This window comes from Mya arenaria, chromosome 12 (genome assembly GCF_026914265.1).
Source record: "Mya arenaria isolate MELC-2E11 chromosome 12, ASM2691426v1".
NCBI classification, from domain to species: Eukaryota; Metazoa; Mollusca; class Bivalvia; order Myida; family Myidae; genus Mya; species Mya arenaria.
Genome location: NC_069133.1, coordinates 1,070,447 through 1,095,288, shown reverse-complemented (window position 1 = coordinate 1,095,288; position 24,842 = coordinate 1,070,447). Strand labels below are relative to the sequence as shown.

General features: G+C 32.4%; 1 protein-coding gene across 2 annotated transcripts in view; it reads right to left on the bottom strand.

Moving 5' to 3' along the window:
• Positions 1 to 24,842, bottom strand: part of LOC128210194 (receptor-type guanylate cyclase Gyc76C-like) — a 190,282-nt gene that overhangs the window by 86,086 nt on the left and 79,354 nt on the right. For both annotated transcript variants that reach the window (XM_052914372.1, XM_052914371.1), the window contains exon 2: positions 1,589 to 2,326. In XM_052914372.1, coding sequence (XP_052770332.1) covers positions 1,589 to 1,990 — 402 coding nt within the window. In that variant the 5' untranslated portion in view covers positions 1,991 to 2,326. The remainder of the gene's footprint in view (positions 1 to 1,588; positions 2,327 to 24,842) is intronic.

Here is a 24,842-nt window from a genome sequence, read left to right as displayed (position 1 = left end):
TGGATTCCAGGGGCCATTTTCAATAAACAACTTAGATCAATCTTAAATTTAAGAGTGAAATCGAAGCTTTTTGATTGGACTGTAACATAAATTGACCAATCAACTGAATGGAATCACTGAGGCATGTCTAAGGATAAGGATAATAACTATATTGAATACCACCCCATACTTATTTAATGTACAAGCTACCGTGCAATAAATAGCGCACGACAATTAATATATAAACGCAAACAAAACACACCCTTAAATATAGAAAAAAATACAAAAAAATAATAGATCCATACACATGAGTGCCGAAAGACATAGTAAGCATACACAGTGAACATTGAATGGTTTTTTTTCTTCTGTGTACCTCTTTGTTTTTAATTCAGTTATGGTGAAAAACATCGAGTAAAGACATCGAGTAAAGACTACTTGTTAAAATTAGGTAAATTGTTTAAAAAGAAGTATTTATAGAACATGAAATATAAATAAGCTTTAAATACGACAAAAGTATTTGTTACTATCGTCCATGTTATCAATGTTGTGGGTTTAATGAGTTTGAATAATAATCGAAAAAGAAAAGAAGCAAGTGTGTTCAGAAACATGGGGATGTGTAAAAGTGTGATGGTTTATGATAGATGGGAGGGGGAGGTGAATTGTGTGATATTAAAAATATGATTGAGACTTCTAAACAGTAAAGGTTTAAAAATAAAACACCTCTAAGTTAATAATGAAACTCACACACAGTTTTGATAGAAAAAATAATGATTTAGGCATATCTTTCGTAATACCCTGCTTTATCAAATGGGATTTTTTTTTAAACTAATCTAATACAAGTATCGATCTATTCAATTAAATGAATTCGTCTTGCCAAAAGACCGGTGCAGTTTGAACATTAGCATCATCAAACTGCCAACTACCTAGTTGTTTAATTAAAAACAGAAGAAAATCAAACTCTTATAATAATTTTATCGGTGGATGTCGGCTTTCATAAATTATCTAACCACAACATTATTTACTATTATTCTTAAATATAGTAACGAATCTAAAACGAAGCTAGAATCATACGCGTCAATTAATTTTAATTTCATCAGATTTTATTGGTCAATATATTAATTATAAATTTATTTCACGAATATAAGCCATTGTTACGTCACCACATTGTTTTATGTTGTTTTCTGTTCAAGTGATGTACGAAAAACTGACTAAATTCCATATAGGCGATTTTGCAAAGCATGTAACGATGCTAAATAATGAATGATACCTTTGATGGTTTAATTACCTCCTACGTTTCCCAAATTACATTCATTAAAATAGGTGAGAAAATCCTGATTCGTTTCGTAATAACTATTTATATAAAAAAAACTAACAAATCCTGAGGTTATCGGGAAACTTGTAGATTAATTATCGTCGGATACCCCCGATTCACACTACACTTTGCTTCGTTGTGTTGCGTGAAGTGTAACGGAAGAAAGTACCGTAGTTGCCGACGATGTTTCTTAATTTGAATTTCTGCCTTCTAAGTGTTATGATGAATAATCAAAAGGGAGTTTATGTCATACACTAAATGTGGTATTTTCAGATTGCTCATCAAGTATGTACTCACGTAGGAGATCATTGGCAGATTCCACGCTGCCGCGACTTTTGCCTCCACGCTACAGCTGTCCTCTAGTCCGATGAACGCTCGGGCGCCTCGCCTCCATTGTGACGTAAGAACCCGCGTTCCAACCAGGGTGTCCGCCTGCGTATCCCCCCACGTCAACTTCAGGCGGTGGCGAGGCAAAATGGACGTGTCGTTGTTGATCAGCTCTATGGCGTAGGAGATGGCCCCGGATATTAGTCTGCCCTGCTTCCCTCGCATAAAGCCATCCGTCTTGTCCACTGTTAGGTAACCTATCGTTATATTCTCTACATCCTTCACGCCGTCAAATTTTGATGTATATCCCAAAGAGAAAAATGTTTGCAGAATCGTACATATTGACAGGCACACTTTATATGAACAAACCATTTTTAAAACTGCATCACATAACTGGAATAAGAGTGCTTTTATTTTGCTAAAACCTTAAAATTATCTTACGGTTGTATGGCTTCATCGCATATTTCCTCACAAGGAAAAATATGTTTCAGTCATTAAGTCTATTAAATATTATTCATGAATACTCAAGAACACATTTTTTTCTCTGTCAGTATTTGCAATATTTATTCTTTATTTCCCAATCGGAATCAAATATTAATGATTACTATATGCACACTTCCTTATAAAAACAAAGTTTCACAAAATGCACAAGTTCTTTTCCAGGTAGGAATATTTTCTGGCATCTCCAAATCAATATTGTTGTTCTACCTGAAGATATAAAACACAAAATGAGGAGAGAAAATAAAGACAGTATCCACCAACGGCCAGCAAGAACTCTTCTACATTTTAAAGAACCTCCGGACACAGAGGCGCATTTTCCAATAGTTAGCGAAGCTTTGAATGTCCGCGCTGCTGCGTACTGGCGCTTTCTGTGTAATCCACCAATAAGGCTATGGAAGACTTTTAAATTGAATAAATCATAGGTGCTAATTTTAGCATATTAAATTATAAAGGTATAGGAACATATAACTAGTGTTATTGTAATATTAAAGAGGAACTCCTTACAAACACGATCATATAAACCACATTTCCGTGATACAAGTCAATGTGTTTTAACTGTTTTTAATAACTGAGTTTTATTTTCCATGTTACCTTCGAGTTAATCCTATCCGAAGCAAATGGGGACTACAATGCATCAATTATACAACTATTAAGTATGTAAATGTTATAACGTTGTGATATTATGTACAATCTGGTCTATTCTCCGGTACAACCAATAACGTAGTAACTAAAACAAATGATAAAACCAATAACGAAAGTAAACAAAAAATCAAAACGTTATTTCCCTAAATAAATGAATTTGCATGGACTCGAGGGTTAACGGCCTCTTACTGATTTTCAACAGAGTTTTTTTTTATTTTTTTAATATAATATAAAAAGTAGAAATGTTCAAATTTAAGTTCAAAAGAAGTTGTAATGATTTTTTTAATTCAACATGAACACATAATTTCATGAAAATATAGATAAAATATCAGAAAAGGGAAATAGTTTTAATGTCTTTGTACTCGAAAACAAATATACATACATATTGAGAAAATAATAAAATTTAAGAATTTACAACACAAATAATAACCTGAAAAATCATTAAGAAATTAAAGACAAATCATTCACAAGTCTTCGAACGTCTTTTTCACTCTGACAACACCAAACGTTTGCCTGGAAAAGGATGCATTGATCAAAGACAAATTTGGTCTGAAGTCTTTATCGATCTATTTTAAATCAGCAGTTGTAACAAGATACATATTGATATGTTTATCATGTTATATCGAAACGTCGCGGTAATTAGAGGCCGAAATCTCTACAGGATTGGGCCAGTTTGGTTATGGGCCGAGAAGGTTATCGTTTGAACTAGGGGCCGATTTGGTAAGTGGCCGATTTGTCAGGTATCCTACAGCTTTGAAATTGTCCGTGTCCAACACATCATGTTGTGTTGTGTTGTTTTCAATCAGACGGAGTGCTATTCCAAATATTCGCATCTGGTTTTGTCTAATTGTGATTTCTGGTTTGACATTTATAGAAATAGATTTTGACCATTTAATATTAAAATGTCACAGAAGATGTTTAACAGAAAAAACGGCTACCAGACAAATCGGCTCTTGATTACGGAAACGTTTCGGCCCTTACTTTTAATTTAACATGATGAACATGCACATATGTATAAGCTGTAAACGTCAAAACATCTCTAGATTTTAACATATTTAAATTGGATTGGCATTTTCTTTATTGAAGTGTTTTGTTTGTGTTTTATTTAGAAATTAATTTGTCAATGAGTTTATTTCATTTAAGCTCCGTATGTTAAACATTATGATTTTGCTAAATAAATACTCAAGGTTATTTTACACAACTAGACATGATTTTTTTCTTTGGATTGGTTGATATAGAGAAAAAGATGAAAGATGTTTGTTAATAGAAGGGAACAAACTTCTGCAAACTTTACTTTGTACTCCAGCATGTTTTCTGGTTAATGTTCGTAACTGGATCAATGAAATAACTGGAATAATCATAGATGCTCCATAGCGCAGAATCCTGTTAGCGGTCTTTTATTAGAAACACAATCGGCTTGATAGCGAGGTGAACACAACCAATGTTCCTTGCTTAACTAGAAGCAAAATGCAATTGTTCTTTTTGTGTTTGTTTGTTTAACCATGTTTCATCGAAACGATTTGCAACAATATCGTTGCTGGATCCGACAGATCTTTTTTTTGTTTTTTTTTTTTTTTTTTTTTTTTTTTTTTTTAGGTCTGAAGTATACCTATTCAAATTGAAATGTATAAGGAATTAAATTGTGAATAATTTATATTTTCTAATTAGTCTAACACTGTGGTTATGCAATATAATAGAATCAATTATGGTTGTTTATATTGTGAACTTTTGATGTATTTTTATATATTATTCCAGAATACCGTACTCGTTAACTCATGCAAAGCAAATACATTTTCCATTTCAAACGCATGTTTTAATATTTTAAATTAAGCATACATCAAACTGCAAATGTATACAAAACTTATGTTTGTGCAATGTTTCTAACTTCACCGAGAATGCCGTAATGTTTCATGAATACGATCATTTATTAAATCTTTAATGGGAAACATCTTCAATCAATGGCATTATAACACCTTGCAGTTGTGACGCCTTTCCTGTAAAATCTCTGAGATGTGAGATATTATCCTATGCTATTATTTAGTTCTAATAGCTATATAGTTATTATCGAACCCGACCGAGTATGTTGAAGTTTATTACTCTTCTTAACTGTTTAAAGAAGTCATTGTTGCATAAACTGGCTATATTCAGTAGACTATGCAGTAAATATTACAGTCAAGTTGAAACTGGGTGGTATTGCTCTCTTGTTGTTATTTGTCTGTAACATGATCATTTATCTATGCGGTTGTGCATGCTGTGATGATTGCTTTGATGATCAATAGTTGTATATACTTGTATCTAAATAAGTATTATGTTAATGTCAAACCAAATATTTATCAGACGAATTCAGACAAACATATAATGTATGGCACCTTGTCTGATCATACAATACGAACCAACACTTGTATTACAAACGCTTATTGTTTTTGTCATAATTGTGCGAAAATGTTCGCTTTGCAATTTACCACATTTTAGCCTAAAATGTTATAACTATGGGAACTACTTTTATGCGCAGTCACCCATAGTCGCTTAGGTGTTAATCCGATCTGGTCATTGATCAGTTTAATTTCGTCCCGTCCAGACGTCCAGTATTTGACTTAAAAAAACCCATCCCTCTCTCCCTTATACTTATCATTACTAATATTAGTTTGTTTGCGTTAGTTTGCAATTTTCATGTATTATTAAATGTCTTGTTGAATGTATAACGGGCATTTGGCCACGACGTATTATTATTCCTGTCTAAAGACTTACTTGTATAATATCTATATTATTGGCGTCGCAGCCATTTTCCTCAAATGTTTAATTATCTATTAAATGTTATATATAATGTCTTGTCTTGTCTTTGTCTTTTGGAGTAACGATTAATTATATGGAAATGATGTAAATGAGATCTGTACACACTTCTGACGCTTGCCTCTTGACTGATGCATCGGTTATCCATTAGTTATGAGGGCGTCTCAAAGGACTTGTATGTGTTGCAAGAAAATGGAGATATATTGTACAGTTTTGAACTCAAAGTGGATCAGTATTATTGTTATTAAGTTTAATTTGTCATTTAGGTTTTCACTGTTTTTCATGCGACAGTAAATATCAAAGAAATTAAAGTTAAAAATGCACTCTTACTCCAAAATAAGATTTACCACAATGAATAATATTCTTTTAATATTCCAAAAAGAATGAATAAATGTCGAAAACAATGGTTCTTATGAAGGATACCGGGTTTAATAATGACCATAAAACACGGTGTTTCTACCTTATGAGGCTATAGTAGAACACAGTTAATATTTTAGCATTCACCAATCATTTAATATTTTTGCGATTTCTGCTATTAAATACACGGTTACAATCTTGTTATCAGTAATTAATATTTTCAATAAATTCATCATTACTTGAGTCAGCAGTTAAACGTTTGTTTGTCAAAATTGATGTTTGTTATACATGTAAACGTAGTGATTGTGAATACGAGTTTAACCACATGTAAAAATTTAAGTTATTGTACTGTTTAGTATTAAATGATTAGCATTTTATTTGTTCATGAACTCGGGTTTGAAAGCATTCATGAAAATGGGCAAAAACCTAAGCAGGATGATTTGTATATGTGTTTGTAATTGTTTGTTTGACTGTGTCCGTTGGGCTGAGCCTTTGCGCCGTTTTGGACAAACGGGAAGAGCGATTTAACCCTTTTTATATTGAATGATCTTTACGATCAAAATGCAAGCCATTCCAGCATTTTGAAACACTACGTATATCAGAATAATACTACATGTAATTATATTACATTTAAACGTATTTTGTCAAGTAAATGCATAATATTTGCAATTCAGATATAAATGGTATTTAACTTTTAGACTCATAACGGTAAACCCATTATAAGGCGAACAATTTTAAAACGCTTCTTGGAGAGTTGTCTTCAATTGCATCGTAGAGACATAACGTTTACTTGTTTGTTAGAGTTCTATCAAGGGGATATACAGGGCGGTCAATTTTTGCCTGCGACCGAAGCTCGCTTTGGAGCAGAGGCAGACCGTTCCAGTTTACGTAGATAGTCAAATAAGTTGGTGTTCTTTGGATCGTCCAAATGGATCAACTTAAAATTAATGGACAGAAAAAATAAAAATCCCGGATTGTTTTTGGCCCACACAGAAATACAAACACCAATTTTATGCTACTTTTTTTCTAATGACAATAGTTTAACAAGTCAGCCTTTGTGGAAACATAGTCTGACTGATCAATACTGTATGAACATAATGTTGGTGCATTCGCCCCAATCGATCTACACTCTCACAGATTGAACGTTTTGACAACTTTTTTTATTTTTTTTGTCTTGGAACGAGCCCATACTTTCGAAAATGCATTTTCGAATGAAAGTATGAAAATCTGCGATCAGATTTTTTGTCGGCAATCTTTTATCATTAGTTTGCAGATATTTACGCAAACATTAGCTCTTTCCAAGACAAAAAATAAATAAGTTTTAAAAACAGCATATCTGTGAGAGTGCAGCTTAGAACGTTGTGATAAGAAAACCAAGGAACTATCTCGATTGTCATTTGCCCTCAGAAAAGTACAATAACCAAAACTTGGAAACAACAAACAGCTAGCATATCGTTCAAGCAACAGAAATGAAACTTTACCATTTTAGTACATCAAAACACGAATGTAAATTTGTTGGAAAACAACATACCTAGATATCTACATGAGCACTGTTACATCATGCAAGACCGACTATTTTCTGTTTTAACATTCTGTAATGGCACTTCCTAATGATGTGTAATTATATATTTCCTTGAAAGCAAAGATATCAAATACGAACACCGACCAACGTTTTTGGTATGGCATCTTGTCTGCTCATTAACTACTACTAATGTTCTTGTAAAAAGGAATTGTGCCCGTCCTTATTGTTAAAAAATGTTCCCAATTATTAGGAAATCGTCTGTAAATGACTTCTATACACACATCGAAAGATGCAGTAATGAAGATGGACACCAAACTAATGCTTTTTCCAAAATAGAGACGTCTTAATGAATTCTACATTTCCTCAGCGAAACGGAAAAAGGAAATGAAATCGACGTGTGTGTGTGAACATTCAATATTTTTTTGCCTTATTTATATCGCAAATAAGACAAAATTCTTGTAAAATGCATACTTATCAGTCCGCCCGTAGTCTTTGACGAACTATTTCTCAATGCTGTGTTAGTTGTTGTTGATCTTGTTGGTGGTGATTTGTTATTGTTGCTGTTGTTGTTGTGTTTGTGTTTTTTTTGTTGTAGATAAATTAAATGACATCAGTGGTCAGTTTAGTACTTTAAGAATGATACAACTTTTCGGTCTTGTAATAATCATTTAAGATCACTTTCATCTTTACAGGTTTTGAAAGCATTTTGTTGATAATTTTAGAAATGTAAACTAAACAAATTAAATTATTAAAAGAATCCGAAATCAATTGATTATTGAAATTAAACCCACAAGTTTTAGATAACTGCTATTTTAGAGTACTCGTTCGCCCTACTTCCTGTTTAGCATTTATGTGTCACGTGAAAAATACCCCCACACTGTGTAATCTTGTTCTGTTAATGTCAAATTCAAACCAGATATTTATCAGACGAAAACTGACAAACATATCTTGTATGTCATCTTGTCTGATCATACACTACGAGCCAACACTTGTATAACAAACACTTATTGTTTCCGTCGTAATTGTGCGAAAATGTTCGCTTTGCAATTTTATGGAAATTATGTAAATGGTATCTGCTCACACTTCTGACGCCGGCCTCTTGACTGATGCATTAGTTAGATATGGAGACGTCTTAATGGATTATTATATGATGCAAGAAAATAAGTATATTGTACAGTTTTGAACACATTCATAATGACTAAATTTATTTTTGAAATTAAAAATTGATTTATTGCCATTTAAGTTATACAATTTTTTTCTTCTTGTGACAGTAATTATCAAAGTCAAGGAATAAAAAGTCAAACATTTGAAGATACTAAGGCTGACAAATAAGCTTCCATTAGTAGTTTGCAGTTACTGCTCATGTTCGCATTGAATTTGTTTTATTTCTATATAAACTCCCTTTTAATTGCAATAAATTACCTCTATAAACAAAGTGAATAGTATATATTATGACAAAAATGACATTCTGTCGACCAATGAATTGATCAGTTTTGATAGCAGTACGAGGGGCGTTCATAAACATAAACATTAAACTTTCCATGGCACTTAATGTCTTCCGTAGAAACCCCCGCTGCATACATGCATGTAGATTCAATACAGTTGACTGCAGAAGTTGATTTAAAACACATGTTATTCTTTTATTTAATCAGGTTAGAATTGACCGAGTATTTTTTGTTGAACACACTCATATATATTGGATATAGAGTAATGCTTTGATAAACCCTGAAGGAAAAATAAAAATTAGGGCTTAAACTCAAGCCCGACATTCTTTGCAGGTATCTCCTAATAAAAATTGTTCTGAATTGTGTCGTACATATGGTAGTTCTACGATGGCATAAAGAACATTTTTGCTGAGTTTATAGATGCTTAGGGTGTATATATGGCTTGCAAGACATTTAACGTCCTAGAAGACCTTTTATGTTCAGCAACAAAGAGAAACATTGCTGCTGTTAGAACAATGATAGATGATGATGGCCGACATACTATTTCCCCGATAGCTACAGGTTATAGAAAATGCATTTCAGGAAGGCCGACTGTCTGTTATTGTTATTGTCTGGAATTTAAGAAGCTTTGTGTTAAATTAATACAACTCTTGTTGATACAATACCAAAAGGCCAAGCGTTTCGATCGCATCGAAACACTTTTGAAAACAAAACCACACACAAATAAAAAGTGAAATCCTAATTAAATTTCTTCCCTTGCTAACTTGGATGGAACCTAGGTTCATTACTTTATACCCTAGCGACGCATAAAAAGAAACAACTGCTAAAAAGGGTCATGCAAGGCCGGTCAGACTGACCAGCAGATGCACCAAGAAGGTTTAATATGCCATTTCCTTTAATGTTAATGGTTCTGCTGTATAAGCTCTAAAAGGTACTAATACGCTGAAATCATCTTAGGCATGTTTAAGATTATCATGAAACACGAACCACAATTTGTCAGAAATATCTATTAAAATTAATACCCAAGTAAATTAAAATTAATAACCAAGTAAATATTTGAAATGCAATCAGCTTGATCATGACAATGCTTCGTCCCACAAACGTCAAATTGTTTTATCTTTCTTAGAACGAAACAATGTTATTGACTTAAGCCGCTTTGACTTGTTCGTGTTTACCTAGCTTAATATGCTCTCTGGTTGGCACGGTGATACTAGACGTTCCCTTTCAGTGTCTTAACAGTAGAAACAAATGAGACTGCTTTACAACATTTAGGTCTGCAAATCGGCAGGGGGTAAACTTTGCAGTGAACATTTTGAAATACGTAGATCACTTGCATACTTTATTGAATGCTATTCAAATACCGACATTCATATAAATAGACAAAAGGCGTCTGCGTAATCCACATGCTGCTCTTCATTTCTGTGCTCATCAATTATCATTCGCATGAAATAAGTATCTTATTTTGTTATCTTGGAGCCTTTCTGACAGTCGCCCATAATAAAGGAGCAACATATGATCAAGAAAAGAATGATGCATAGCATCAAGTCGGCGCGATAAAATAAGAAGAAAAACATGAATGTAGATAACCAAAAAATGTTGTTATTTATTTCAATGCTAACATGTTAGGTATACATATGTTCGAAGGACATTATGGTTGATAATTATGTTGCAATTGTATTTGCTTTTGTGAACACACTGTTATGAGTAAATAGAACGGGGATAAAAAAAAGACTATACATTATGATAGAATGACAGTTTCAAAACAAACAATTAAGCTAGTATGTTAATATTTCAAAACTCCCTTTTCGCTGCTCGCCAAGGGAGATTACTGCGCTGGAGGTTGAGAAACGTATATGATATTGTTATAGTATCGTGCAACCTTCATCTATTCGGGGAAAAGTTGGTATTCAAAATCAAAACTTTCAAAAAATGCTACATTCATCTATTCGGGGAAAAGTTGGTTTTTAAAATCAAAATTTTCAAAAAAAAAATCAGGGCCGCTATAATTTAAGTCTTCATTATAAATTAAAATTAATATTTTTATAAAACACACTGTACTTCACATTTTATCGTGCAACGTGATGAATAACAAAAGCATTTTTCTGCAATTTATGAACTGGTCCCTAACTTGGAGCAATATCTTGGACAATATCAAATACCTTCTGGGCGCCGATTAATGATAATTGCAGTGATAGCATCTAATAACTCATATCGTCCCTTGTCGACAGAACAAGGAAAAGGCTAGAAAGATATCAATCATTAGTAAAACTTTACTTAGACTCTACACAAGTTAAGACTGTATATATGTACCGGTGTCCACTGCAGTGACATTGAAAAGTACCCCAACATAGACCTGGCCGTAATGGTTCAAAGTTTGCAATAATGAGTTATTTATATTTCAAAATGTGTTAACATTTATCAACCTACTTTATCAATCTAATTGATTAAACATTAAACAGAAACATAATAGATAATCTTTGAACAGGTGTTGTGGTTGGGTAGTTTCTTTTCTAAAATTTAAAATTGAAATGGTTTAATTCTCAATTGAGTTATATATGTTTTATGTTAAAATAAAACTCTGTTTGGACATTTGCCGAACTTATTTTTGATTAATATATCTTTTTTTTGTATAACTTTCATTAACCACTCACTATTGATTGATACATAAGTATTCGCCTCCGCTCTAAAATCTTTGTTAACAATTCCATTATGAATGTGTTTATATGAAATAAACGTTTGTGTTCATATAAAGCTTAAAACTGAAAAACGCATAGTTTTTCGTTGAAAATTAGCATCCTATACATGGATCACCAATTATAACGTTACTCCAGGTTGGTCCATTTTTTCCTCAGCGGAGAGTATCGATATTTTACCACTCGATAAAACGAAAACTATTCCATGCCAAAATCTTCGTGTCAACAGAGCAACATGTTCAATATTATAAAAAAAAATAATAACTTGAGGGTTTTGTTGTCAGATGGGATTTTCGTACTTTTGGCGAATTATTGGTACATTACACAGTCAATACACAATCAATTCTACTGGGAATAATTGGCAAGTAAATTTGTTCTTAAGATAGGCATTCATTTTAACACGTATCATACTTTTTATTATTTGGAACTTAACTTTTTTCCTGTGAAATTTGAATTCCCTTTTTCTAGAGTTATTCAAGGAAAGCCTCCGTTTCCGGACGAAAAGGGGTCCCTTACCGGTATCAAATCAAGGGCTGTTACAGTCACGTGACAAAGCTTAGTTTTGTCAGATGGGTAGCCATTATTAAAGTTCCAGAGATGTTTGTAAAACAACTATGTCCCCTTTTTGTAGCGTATTTTAAGGTAATGGCCAAATTCCCTGCAACATTGAAATATCCACATAAAACTAAATAATTTAGCTTTAATTAGACTTCAACACGCCAAGTCTGTGGACCGCAGGCCAAAGCACATTCTAGCTATTAATCGGAAACTCCTTTGTGTCAAATGTCACTGCGACCTTGACGTCTAATTTACTGACTTAAAAATAAAAACGGGATATCATCTGCTGGTCATGACTAAACTACCTACACGTTTGAGGACTTTATGCTCAAGCATTCTCACGTAATCAATCGAACATAGTTTGATCTACCTACCGACGGACCGATTTGAAAAGCAATGTCTCTTCTATTTCATGTGGATTGTTATTTAGTTGGTGTTCTTTGGTTCGTCCGAATCGATCTACGTAAAATTAATGAACATATTTTTTTTTTAAATCCTCGATCGTCTTTGGCCCACACAAATTTGAATAACCAAGTATATGCTAACTTTTACTAACGACAATAGTTTAACAAGTAAGCCTTAGTAGAAACAACGTACCTATTTTTATTTTTTTTAAAGTAAACTTAAAGTGACTCGCTCATGTTTTTGGACCAAAAATTAGTATTTTTTGGTCATGCATCTGAAAACAATTATTTTTTCATTATTTGACTCTATCATATTGAAATTGCAGAAACAAAATACAGTTATAGCCTAGGAGTGTATTTTGGTTTCAGTGGGGTTCGAACCCACGCCGGTAAAGTCAAGAAAAATGTAGAAAACAGTTAGATGGTCCTCACGACCTCCGGAATTAGATCGATATGTTGAGCTATTAAGGATACATTGATAACATGACGTGATAATGTATGATAATAATCAATCAATCACGCAACACCACAGTCGTAATTATTTTTCAAAAGTGTGGTAAATCATAAGGAGTGTTTAAACAAAAATACCAAAAGCTGAACTTCTTCAGCAAATATTTGCCAAAAAATGTCTTTAAAAAAGACTACAATTTTCAGTTAACATTTGCTGAAGGTTTCCAGCTTTTGGTATTTTTGTTTTAACACTCGTTATGATTTGCCACACTTTATTTCGTAATAAAAGTGCATTTACAAACCATGAACGAGATACTTTAACAAATAAACGAGATCAAAGGAATCAGAAATCAATTGATCATTGAAATCAAAGCCGTAAATTTTAGATAACTTGCGAAGGACGGAGTTCAAATTCGGAAATTCGCGCAAAAATTGTCTTTTATTTGGGACGTGAAAGCGGACTTAAATTTCAAAACAGTGACAAATATCAATTTGAAACAGTGGAACATTTTTATTTGATTGATAAATCTGTGAAAACCAGCTGGAGGCATATAATAAAATATTATTATGATCAACACAATTGAAAAACTTGCGTATTATATTTCCCAGGGTCCATTTCCGGTTAACCCGTTCATAGAAATCACATTTCCCCCCTTGAAGCACACGTTCTTAAGCGCATCGTTGTAAAAATTTAGAGTACACATTATAAGTAATAAAAGTACTAATCCTCTTTTTATATAAACGTGAATATCGAGACGGCATCAGTAATATTTCATGATAACGATCAGTTATAAAATCTTCATTTGAAGAACATCTTTGAATATCAACATTATAACGCTTGACATCTAACAGTGGTGACCTTTTTCTCTAATATCTCTAAGATGTGAGATAGTGTCCTATTTGCATGTAATCTACTTTGTAAATGTCAAACCAGATATCTATCAGACGAAAACAGACAAACATATCTGGTTTGGTTCAATAGTTTATTAGAGTCTCATCAATACATCTTATAACAACATTATAGTCATAGCTTCTTTTTCTAAAAACTCATTACATGAGTTAAAGGAGACTATAGCAATACATACATATACAACATTCAGGATCGTTATATGTCCAACAAACAGTATTGTACATATATATTGGGAAAAAAATTAAAAAAAAAAAAGACTTAAGATAGACATATAAATAATTAATTAAAAAGGCACTGGTGACGAATGCCAATCTTGGTATGAAAGTAAATTGCAACCAAACAATTAGAATACTGCATGATGAAGTGCGCATTATATATAGAAATATAAGGAACCTAGTAAGCATCTATATAGATTGAATTTACAGTGACTTAGAGATACTAAAGTTTCTAAAATATTTTATACACATTATTTAATATCTAAAGCAGGGAAACAAATCATCTATACAACAGGTTATTTCTATTTTTCAAAATCATAAAACGGGTTTTGGCACTGACTTTAAGCATATCTTCATTGGACAGCACAAATATCAATTTGTTTTGATCGCATATATTAACATAGCTGTTATCAACTTCACATGTTTTTGTAATAAAATTATCTTTAATAGTCTGATAAGCATTTTAATGAAACAATACATGTATTTTATTCTCAACAGCAGTACAACAATTTGGTAATAGGCGTGAATTTATGGAACATTTTCGTATCTGCCAGTTTCTAGTCTTAATGGGGCAACTCCACATCTGACCTTAGCTAAGGCGGATCTATGTTTAATATGTAATTGCGTCTTAACATTGTTCTATAACACATATTCTTGCTTAAACAGTGGATAGGTTCTGGGCTTGTTACGCCCTCTTCCTGAAGGACCAACATCTCTATTAATATTATCTTCCCACACTGATATAAACTTTTGCACTGATAATGATAGCAACTTATTATAGAAATATTTAATGGATGATGTATTGCAGTTCCCTAGCATTGGTAACAAACCAATACTATTTATATGATTTATATAATCAAACTGCCAGTGTCTACAACGTGAACCTCTCTTACTATAGCAATAGTCAAATATTTTATGATTGATTCTATCGTTATCAGTTTTCGCTATCCTATGCCATTTCTGGGCAACAGACTTCCATTGTTTCACCAGTGGTGGGTGCCAAGCAAATTCATTGTATAAAGCATTATTGGGCGTTTACTGACCAGTGCCAAGAAAGAAACGCATAGCACTTCTTTCAACAGAGTTAAAGCATTGCATGAGTAGGACTTCTTCCCCAAATTGAGGCACCATGAAATATTATTGGAAATTCAGTACTTTTCGAATAGTTTAACAAACACTTTATTTTTGTTTTTTCAATTTTATTTTCTCAAATATACATGTACATCATACATATATTCATAAAGTATACAAAAGTCGTGTTCCAAATTCAATCATGAAGAAAATATTGTGTTTTTTTCTGTTTTTTGGGTGTTAGTTAAGAAAGTAAGAAATGTTAGATAGAAGAAGGCAAGAAAGCAATGTGGATGAAATTTACATTCTTACATTGGTGTAAACTTGTGGTATTCAAGAATTAAGCTTGTTAAGTACTAGGATCCATCTACCAAGAAAAGCATGCAATTTATTTTTGGCCATAGCTATTATCTTTTCAGATTGCAGTCTCTTTGAAAAATATGGAACATAAGCCTCGAAGATAGGCGTACTTCCTTCACACTTTGATTTAAAGATAAAGTATTTTGCAAGAAGTATAACGAAGTTAATTGCATATTCATAATTTCCATTTAAAGACTTTTACAGAAAGTGACCTCACTGTAGTTTATTGTCGAAATATCAACCTCAAATATGCTTATAAGAAAGCGTGTTATTTTGTTCCAGAATATTTGGGTGGAATGGCATTCCCAAAACATATGTTTATTCGAATCTATATACATTGAGCAAAAATCACATAGACTGCAAGAACTAATATTGTATCGATAAAGTTTACTATTATCAGGCAGTATTCTAAGAAGAAATTTGTACTGAAATGCTCTTAATTTGGTATCAATGCAAAGTTTGAATGATTGGGTATAAATATTTTTCCAATTTAGATCATTTACGCTTAGTTCTGCCTCCCATATTCCTTCTTTCGCATTTTGCACTGGTTTTTGGTTTAAATAAGTTTCTGGTATACCAGCTTGCATATTTTAGTATTTTCAGTCACCTTATTTAAAAAAAACGTAGGTACATTATAATTCATTTCCTCTAATTTTACTTTTGATTTCCAATTTTGAGGAATACACTTCAAAAGCGTGTAATATTTCATGTAATCATGTTGGTTAATATCGTATAGTCTGTGTAGATCCTCAAAATTGTAAAACTGTTTTTGTTGAAAGTTATACAGATGCTCAATGTATAGTACACCTTTGCTGTACCAATTCTTATAGAAAAATGTGTCATCGTTTTGTTGTCTAATGTAACTATTGTTCCAAATAATTTCTTTTGCTATAATGTTTACTTCTTTTCTAAATGTTACACTTGCCCATGATTTAATTATATCACGAAGAAATTTCGATTTTATTTCAAGCCTATCAATTTTATTCGGGTCTAGATTACATTTGAAAATAAAATCTTTTCCAAATCTAACCATCATATTTTCATATATTTTTACCCATTTTGAATCTTTTTGAAACAGCATTCGTTTAACCCAGCTTGATTTTATTGCACATTCGAATTTTAATATGTCTAGCATTTTTAAACCTCCATTTTCATAACTTTGTATAATCTGATTTCTTGAAACTTTATCAGGTTTATTGTCCCATAAATATTTAAACATTTTTTGTTTAATATCATTTAAAAATGTGTGTGAGGGTGATTCAAGTACTGTTAATGGGTACAATAACTTTGGAATTGCAAACGTTTTCAGAACTGTTATTTTTCCTAAAAGCGAAAGATTCCATTTTTTCCATTTTTCTAAACAGGCTTCGAATTCCAGCATTTTATCTTTAAAATTCAAATCATTTATGACTTTTGAATTGTTACTGAATATAATTCCTAGTGCCTGCGCTGTGTTCATGTTACATTCGAAATTGCTGTCGCAGAATCTTGTTTTGTTATCTTTCAGTGATCCTAGCCTTAAAATTGAGCACTTTGATTTGTTTAGAGTTAATCCTGATATACTTCCATAATTATCTAAAGTTTTAATAAGAGTGTCGAAGGATTTTTTTGATCCATCTAAAATGAAACTAGCATCGTCCGCAAATAGGGTTTGTTTTAGGTCAATATTGTTTACTTTTATACCTTTGATATTCTCATTTTTACTGATTTCAATAGACAATAGTTCGATGCAACAAATGAATAAATACGGGGAAAGAGGGCATCCTTGTCTCACACCTTTACGTATATTAAAGAACTCGGATAAAAAACCGTTATTCGTAACACAACCTTTGGCATCTGAATAAAATAGTTGAACCCATTTTATTATATCATTGCCGAAATTGAACTTTTTAAGGCATTTTGTTAGGAAATTGTGATCGAGGCTATCAAAGGCTTTATTAAAATCAGAAAAGAATATCAAACCTTCATTATCATTTTCATTTGTAAAATCAATTACTTCTTGAAGAATTCTGACATTTTCCCCAATATATCTCCCCTTGATAAAACCTGTCTGATCACAACTTATAATCTTCTGTAAGAATGGTTTTACTCTATTGGCAATTGACTTTGAAGCTATTTTATAATCTATATTAAGAAGCGAAATTGGTCTCCAATTGTTTATTTGAGTTATATCTTTATCTTTTTTCGGAAGAAGGGTGATAATACTTTGTTTTTGCAATTCTGTCAAACTTCCAATTTCTAATGAATAATTTAAAGACTTAACTAAGTATTTTTTTATTTCGTTCCAGAAAGTTTTATAAAATTCCGCTGTCAGACCATCCGACCCGGGACTTTTGTTATTTTTCATTGCGTTTAAAGCGTTAAAACATTCATATTCAGTAAGATCTCCTGCCTATGATCTTCATTTGAAAGACAGTTATTCTCATTTTGAAAGAAGGGGGTATTTTCTGGATATTCTATATAGTCATCCTTCTTATAAAGCGATTCATAAAATGATTTTGCATGAGCTAGAACTAGATTATTATCTGATACAAGATTGCCATTAATATTTAGCTGGTTGAATGTTTTTTGTAGTGATCGTTTTTTCTCTAAATTTGCAAAATATTTAGTATTTTTTTCAAACCCTTCGATCCATTCGGCTTTTGATCTAATTAATATCCCTTTTATCTTTTCTTCGTTAAGTTTGTTTAATTTTTCTTTTTCTTTGTTTAATTTATCTAGATTTTCATTTGTTTGTGAACTATGAAGGTCGGTTTCTATATTTCGTATATTCTGCAATATTTTGTTTTCTTCTTTTAAATCATTATTTCTTTTAAAGACTGAATATTTTATAGAATCGTCCCTGATTCTTCCTTTAATAACCTCCCAGAGTGTATTAGGGTTCGAATTTCTGTTACATTCTACAATTTCAATAATTGATTGCCTAATTTTACTTATATAAATTTCATCTGTTAATAATGAATTGTTGATTTTGAAATAGCCTGGACCGCGGTTATCTTGAACTTCATTTAAGGCTAATGTTACAATTGAATGATCTGATTTAAAACCAGGTTTTATTTCGCAAGTTGAAGTGATGTTTGTTAGCTCTGATGATGACAAGAAATAGTCTAATCTACAGAATATTGGTGGCTTTGTATTTGAATGCCATGTAAACATTTTCTTGTAGGGGTTTAAGACACGCCAAATATCTTCTAAATCGTAAGCGTTCATTATTTGTTTTAATTTATTTGAACATTTGATATGTGTGTTCTGACAACCATTTAGTTTATCATATTTAAAATCGAGAATTGTATTAAAATCACCACCTATTAGTACTGTTTTATCCGAATTTTCTTCCAGCAGTTTTTCTATATGATGCAAAAAATCTGTATCGTCAGTATTTGGCGCATATATATTTATTATAACGATATCTAGGCTGCCTATCTTCAGTGATAACATTTGTAAACGACCTGTTATTATTTCTTTATAATCTATGTAACTATGGGACAAATTAGAATTTAAAAAAATACCAACCCCTTTGCTATTTGTGCTATCTCCACTTAAGAAAAGTTCACCGTTCCACATTTCCCCCCATTTGTATTTATTGTCGGCATTGGAGTAATGTATTTCTTGTAACAAGCATATTGAATATTTTTGAGATATTAACCAATTTAGGACATCATTACGTTTTGTTCTAGCTGCTAGCCCCTTAACATTAAATGTGCATATTTTTATAATCATTACAGTACCAAATAGTTCGTGTAAAAAACAAAACACATCCACATTGTGCTATAAAGAGTAGTGGGAAGTAGAGTGAAAGAGAGTAGTATGCATAACATATGATACGACATATAACATGTTTGAAGTGTGGATAAATGGATCTTGTTGAGGTAGTTGGTTTTGTAAGTTGTTAGACAAATTTGCTATTGAGTATACACGATTTGTAATTCAAAAGCAGTCGGCCTAAGTTTAAAACAAAATAAAAGCAGAAAAACAACAGAAAACAATGCAGAGCTGCCATGGAATTGTATAATCTAAGAGTGCGTAGTCAGTTTCATTTTAGTATATAATACTTTAGGGATAAAGCTATTTAGTACATTGAAACAACAACTTGACTTGAGGTAAAACAAACTAGTGAAAAGGCTAGTTAGTCTAGGTTAAGAAAGATATACTAATAACTAAAAGCGAAAATGATTTTGGAATGACATTGTATTATTTGTTTTTGTTCAATAAGTTGACATATTCTTTCCAACATGAAGCAAGAAGGACAAGATAACTGAAAACCCTAACATCGTGCTGATATCAAAAGATAAATACAACGTAGTAGAACGATGTATCCATTAACATTAACAATACTTTCAGTATATGAGAACTACTTATATTACAAATCCATCTAGAATTTACAAACACTTTATACGGTAGAGCATCGGCTGTTTTACACTTTGCAATTAAAAGCCCGAGTGCTCTGCTTGCACTCTGAGCAGCACACTTGGCAGTACTATTATAATAAAGATATTCCTTCAATAGTAACCCTAGTTAGGTATACTTATCAACCACTTGAAAAGTAGTATCACCACAAATGAATACAAATGGGGTTCTGTTGACCGAATGATATCTAAAATAAACAATTTGACTCTTAGATGAATTAACAATCATACTATTTGAGTAACACCGGTCGTTTAAAACATTTAACATATCCTGTATGTTTTCTCCATTTTCTCACATAAGAACAATTTATCACATGCTTACCCTTGTTTTCCGTGTAATATACCCATTACGAATATTTTTATCTTACACATGTGTAAGATAACATATCAGACATTTCTATTGGCTAGACTAATCACACGCGACCTAGATATCCCTCCGCATTGTTTGTAAACAAAATGGTTTAAACGCCAACAAATACTAACCTCAATAATGAAGCGGAAGGACTTCCGGGAGACAAATGGCTTACGAATCATAGTGCCAGAAAGCATCTTGTTCGAAAACTTTCTGATAACAATGTTCCGCCAACCAGATAATGCAGATTACTAGTCACAGAAATATCCAGTCAGTCAACAAATACAGCCACATTAGTGACAAACAACACGAGAACATTTCAAACATCTCCATCTTAACAGGCAATATGCGACCAATGCCATAAAATTTGCTTGCCAGTTTAATCAGCTGTCGGTTACCAAAACACAAATACGAATTCCGCAGCACAGGTTTCTCATCACACGTACGTCCCAAGACGGTAAGAACAGCTTGTTCTCTGGAAACATTCTTGATGGAACTTTTTCAACATTAACATCCATGCAGTGCAGAGTAAGGCTTCGTCGTAATCATCTGCATGTTGTGAAAATCCATGTCCACTAAAAAAACGCTTTAAAGTCATCGTAGAAAGCGACAGCGAATAACTTTTAAATCCGTGCACACAGTAAAACTTGACAGACGATGTAGGTCACATAAACCGCGTAAAAGCATGTACTCTCAGTGTGACGTCATCAAGTTGTGTACTTATTGTGTTTTAATGGTTAAAATTGTTCGTTATTCATGTTGTTCGATATTTTACTACACATGTTTATACTTGTGACTTGTTCAGCGCTTTATCAGAATAAAAACTTGATAACTGCTAGCTGTTTTTGTCATTTTTATTTGGAACTATTTATATGGCGCATCGTTGACATTCCACTCAGTGTACTTTGGCTTCCAAACAATGGGTTTAGAAAGTGGAACGTGGAACTAAATTGGTAATAAAAACACCGTTTTAAGCATGTGATAAAAAAGATCTGACACTCGTTGTCATTTTATACAAGATTTTTATTAAACTCGTCCATGAAAGTTGTTAGTAAGCTCGCCACAGGCTCGCTTACTAACAAATTTCATGAACTCGTTTAATAAAATCTTGTATTAAATGACAACTCGTGTCAGATCCTATATATCATCAGCATGAAGCAATATACACATATCTTTATCACCAACTGATATATAAAGCTTTCATTGTAACAGGGAAATCAATTACAAACAGATTAAACAATAAAGGAGACAAAGAACATCCTTGTCTCAAGTGTAATGTACATCGAGCTTTCATATTATCAATTGATTCTTACAAAGGATGATGTGTTATTATATAGAGATTTAAGTGCAACAATGATTTTACCTAGTATGTCTCCTTGTCTGATCATAAATTACATACCGACACTTGTATAACAAATACTTATTGTTTTTTGTCGTTATTATGCAAAAATGTTCGCTTTGGAAATGGAAATGATGCAAATGGGATCTGCACACACTTCTGACGCCGGCCACTTGACTAATGCATTGGTTAAATATGGAGGCGTCCCAAAGGACTATTATATGTTGCAAAAAAATGGATATATACTGTACAGTTTTTAACACACAAACACATAAGGTAAACCCCCACTATTTTTACATTTGTAAATTTCAATATGATTACTGTCGCAGGGCGATTTGCATATGTGTTTGTTATTGTTTTTCTGACTTTAAATGTATCTAATCTCAATAATGTTGATGTAATAGTAGTACCTTACCCTTTCATTCACTTTCACTTCCATTTTGGTTTTCATTACGCTTTCGCTTCGATTTTCAATTTATTCCTTGAGAACCTTTAACCCTAAACTTTCACTCATGGACGAGGTATCAGCGCACTCGTATGTATAATTTTTGACAACACAGACGTGTTTTATTTGTCTCTGTGTTTTTATACTTTGCGTGTTTTTTCTTCATCACACCTTGGTTTTGAACCTTCCGTAGATCAAAGTACCGCGGCATTAGCGTTGTAATTGTGACTTTAAGGCATATCTTCCCTCTTTTAAACAGTTTGTCCAGTTAAGATCTGTTGGTATTTAACGATCTGATAACCTTTTGTTTACCATTTTAAATATTGCAATTACTATATCTAATAGACACGTGGAAAAACATCCAACAACTTTAATTTATTACATCCATCTGGAGCCAAGGAACTCCGTTCTATTTTATGTAGATAAACAAATTAGTTTGTGTTCTCGCGTTCGTCCGAATAGATCTTCGTAAAGTTAATAAACAATTACTTTTTTTAAATCCTCGATTGATTTTACCCCACACCGAAATGCAAACACCAATTATATGCTACCTTTTACTAATGAAAATAGTGTAACAAGTAAGCCTTGGTGAAAGCATAGTCTGACTGAGCATTACTGTATGAAATCATTTTGGTGTATCGTCAGAATCGATCGTAAATTAATGGTCAGAAAATTAAAAAAAGATTGTCATTGGCCCACAGAAAAGTGCCATCACCAAACGTTGAATACACCAAACATTTCTAGCATATCGTTCAATCAACAGATATGGAACCTAACCACTTGAGTACATCAAAACATGAATACTCGTATATATTCGGTACAAAACATACCTAAATATTTACAAGAGAACTGTTACATCATGCCAGACCGACCATTTCTGTTTTAACATTCCTAACGATATGTAATTATCTATTTCCTTGAAAGCAAAACAAAATATCAAATACGAACACCGACCAACGTTTTTGGTATGGCATCTTGTCTGCTCATTAACTACAACTAATGTTCTTGTAAAAACGAGTGTGTCTGTCTGAATTGTGGGAAATTGTTCCCAATTACAAATGACTTCTACATCCCACGTCGAAAGATGCATAATGAAGATGGACACTGCACTTATGATTTTGTAAAAAAAGAGACGTCTAAATAAATTCTGCATTTTCTCAAAAACACGGACGAAATACAGTAAATTGAACCGTCTTATGTGTCTGAACATTATATATTTTAGAAATTGTAAATTTTACAAAAAGGAAGAGATCAGAAGAATCTAAAATCAATTGATTTTTTTAAAATTAAAGCCCTGAATTTGAGATAACTTGCGAAGGATCAAGGGTCCGTGATCAAGTTTGGAAAAACGCGCCAAATTTCTTATGGACGTGAGAGCGGACTGAAATGTCAATACAGTGAAAAATATCAGATTGAAACAGTGAAACGACATTTCCATTTGTCTGATAAATGTGTATTAACCATCGGGAAGCATGTAATAAAATTCTTTCATGATGACATTATCGTCAACAATATTTTAATGTTTGCAGATCATTAGTTTTTCCGGGGTCCAGTTCCGGTTGTTACGTACAAGGCAAACACCTTTCCCATTTGAAGCGCACACTACAATGAATTATAAAAGTACTGATTTTCTTTGTTATATACAATCGTGAATATTGAAACGGCTTATATTTTATTATAACTATCAATTATAAAATCTTTATTGGAAAAACATCTTACAATATTAACATTATAACACTTGACATCTAGCAATGGTGACCTTTTTCTGTAATATATCTTAGATGTGAGATATTGTCCTATTTGCCTGTAATCTACTTCTATTAATGTCAAACCAGATATCTATCAGAGTAAAGCAGACAATCATATCTTGGATGGCACCTTGCTTGATCATAAACTACGAACCAACACTTGTATAACAAACACTTATTGTTTTTGTCGTAATTGTGTGAAAAAGTTCGCTTTGCAATTACATGGAAATGATGTAAATGGTAATTGCTCACACTTCTGACGCCGGCCTCTTGACTGATGCACTGGTTAGATCTGGAGACGTCTCGAGGGACTATTATATGTTGCAAGAAAATTTATATTGTACCGTTTTGAACACATTTATTATGACAAAATGTATCTTTGAAATTATAAATTGATTGTATTTGCCACTTAGGATTTACATTTTTCTGACTGCGACAGTAATTTTACAAGTCTAAGAATTACAAGAAAACCCTTTGAAGATACAGCGTTTAACATATAAGCTTCCATTAGTAGTTTGCAGTTATAGATCATGTTAGCATTGAAATTGATTTATTACTATATGCACTCTCTTTAAATTGCGATAAATAACCTCTATAAATGAAGAGAATATGATAGATTACGACAAGATGACACTCTGCCGAAAAAAAAAAATCAGTTTTGAAAGCAGTACGAGAGGCTATCATTAAATTTTGTCACTTATTGTCTTCCGTAGAAAAACAAGCAGCACACGTGCATGTAGAGTTCGTGCTGTTGATTGCAGAGGTTTATTTATCACAACTGCTATTTTTTTTATCTCTTTTAACCGCTTAAAATTCACTAGAAGTTATATTATTGAACAATACACACTCTTATTTGGTTGATATATATAGTAAGACTATGATGAACCCTGAAGAAAAAATAGAAATTACGGCTTAAAATTAAGTCCGAGTTTCTTTGCAGGTATCTCCAAGCAAAAATTGTTCTGAATTGTGTCATATACATGGCAGTTCTACGATGGCATTAAGGATATTTTTGC